Here is a 700-nt window from a genome sequence, read left to right on the forward strand (position 1 = left end):
GGCACCACGTTGGGTATGGTGGCGAAGCGAACCGAGTCGGGCTTGGGCTCGCTGGCGATGTATCCGAGCCACTCTTCAGTGACGACGAAGGTGATGAGGATGCTTTTCGGTTGTCGTGATGCTAGGGTTTTGCAGAGGTTCATCATGGGATTGATGTGGCCCCTTCCCGGAAACGGCATCGCCACCACGTGGCACGTGTTCGTTCGGCCATCACCACCGGCTCCGGAGGTGTGCATCGCCGGTTAACCAGAGAAGTAGGTAAGTGAGCGTGTTATTTGTGTAGCCAGTAAAGAGTGCAGCATAGTTTGGTTCAAAGATGGTTTAATGAATGATTGATCTGTTTGGTTTATATTTTAATCTGAGTTGGGAGATTACTTTACTTCCATTTAGAAGAAACAATTATGGTCCGGCTATACATCGAACTGATTTTGTCAAAACCAAGTCCAAGTTGACCGAACTCAAACAACAATATTCATGTTCGTGTGAATCATACATTTTTCTTTTTCGCTTTTTATTTCAGTATTTCACGCACTTTTTTTTTTCTTCCCGTTCTTCTTCAGCATTGTTCTTTTATTGATGTTGTGCTGCTGTATTTTTTTATTTTTTTTCGAGTAATTATTGCAGTAATTTTTATTTTTTTTGGTTTGATTTTTTATTTTATTTTTATTAAAAAAATAAAATAAAAAAATTAATAAAAAAC

The 700-nt window shown here is 39.4% G+C and overlaps 1 protein-coding gene across 1 annotated transcript in view; it reads right to left on the reverse strand.

The window, feature by feature from the left end:
* Positions 1-538, reverse strand: part of LOC107609538 (UDP-glycosyltransferase 87A1) — a gene marked incomplete in the record, with an annotated part of 2,837 nt that extends 2,299 nt beyond the window's left edge. The window contains 1 exon segment of the mRNA XM_016311539.2: positions 1-538. Coding sequence (XP_016167025.1) covers positions 1-236 — 236 coding nt within the window.

The sequence above is a fragment of the Arachis ipaensis genome, chromosome B07 (assembly GCF_000816755.2).
Source record: "Arachis ipaensis cultivar K30076 chromosome B07, Araip1.1, whole genome shotgun sequence".
Lineage (NCBI taxonomy): Eukaryota > Viridiplantae > Streptophyta > Magnoliopsida > Fabales > Fabaceae > Arachis > Arachis ipaensis.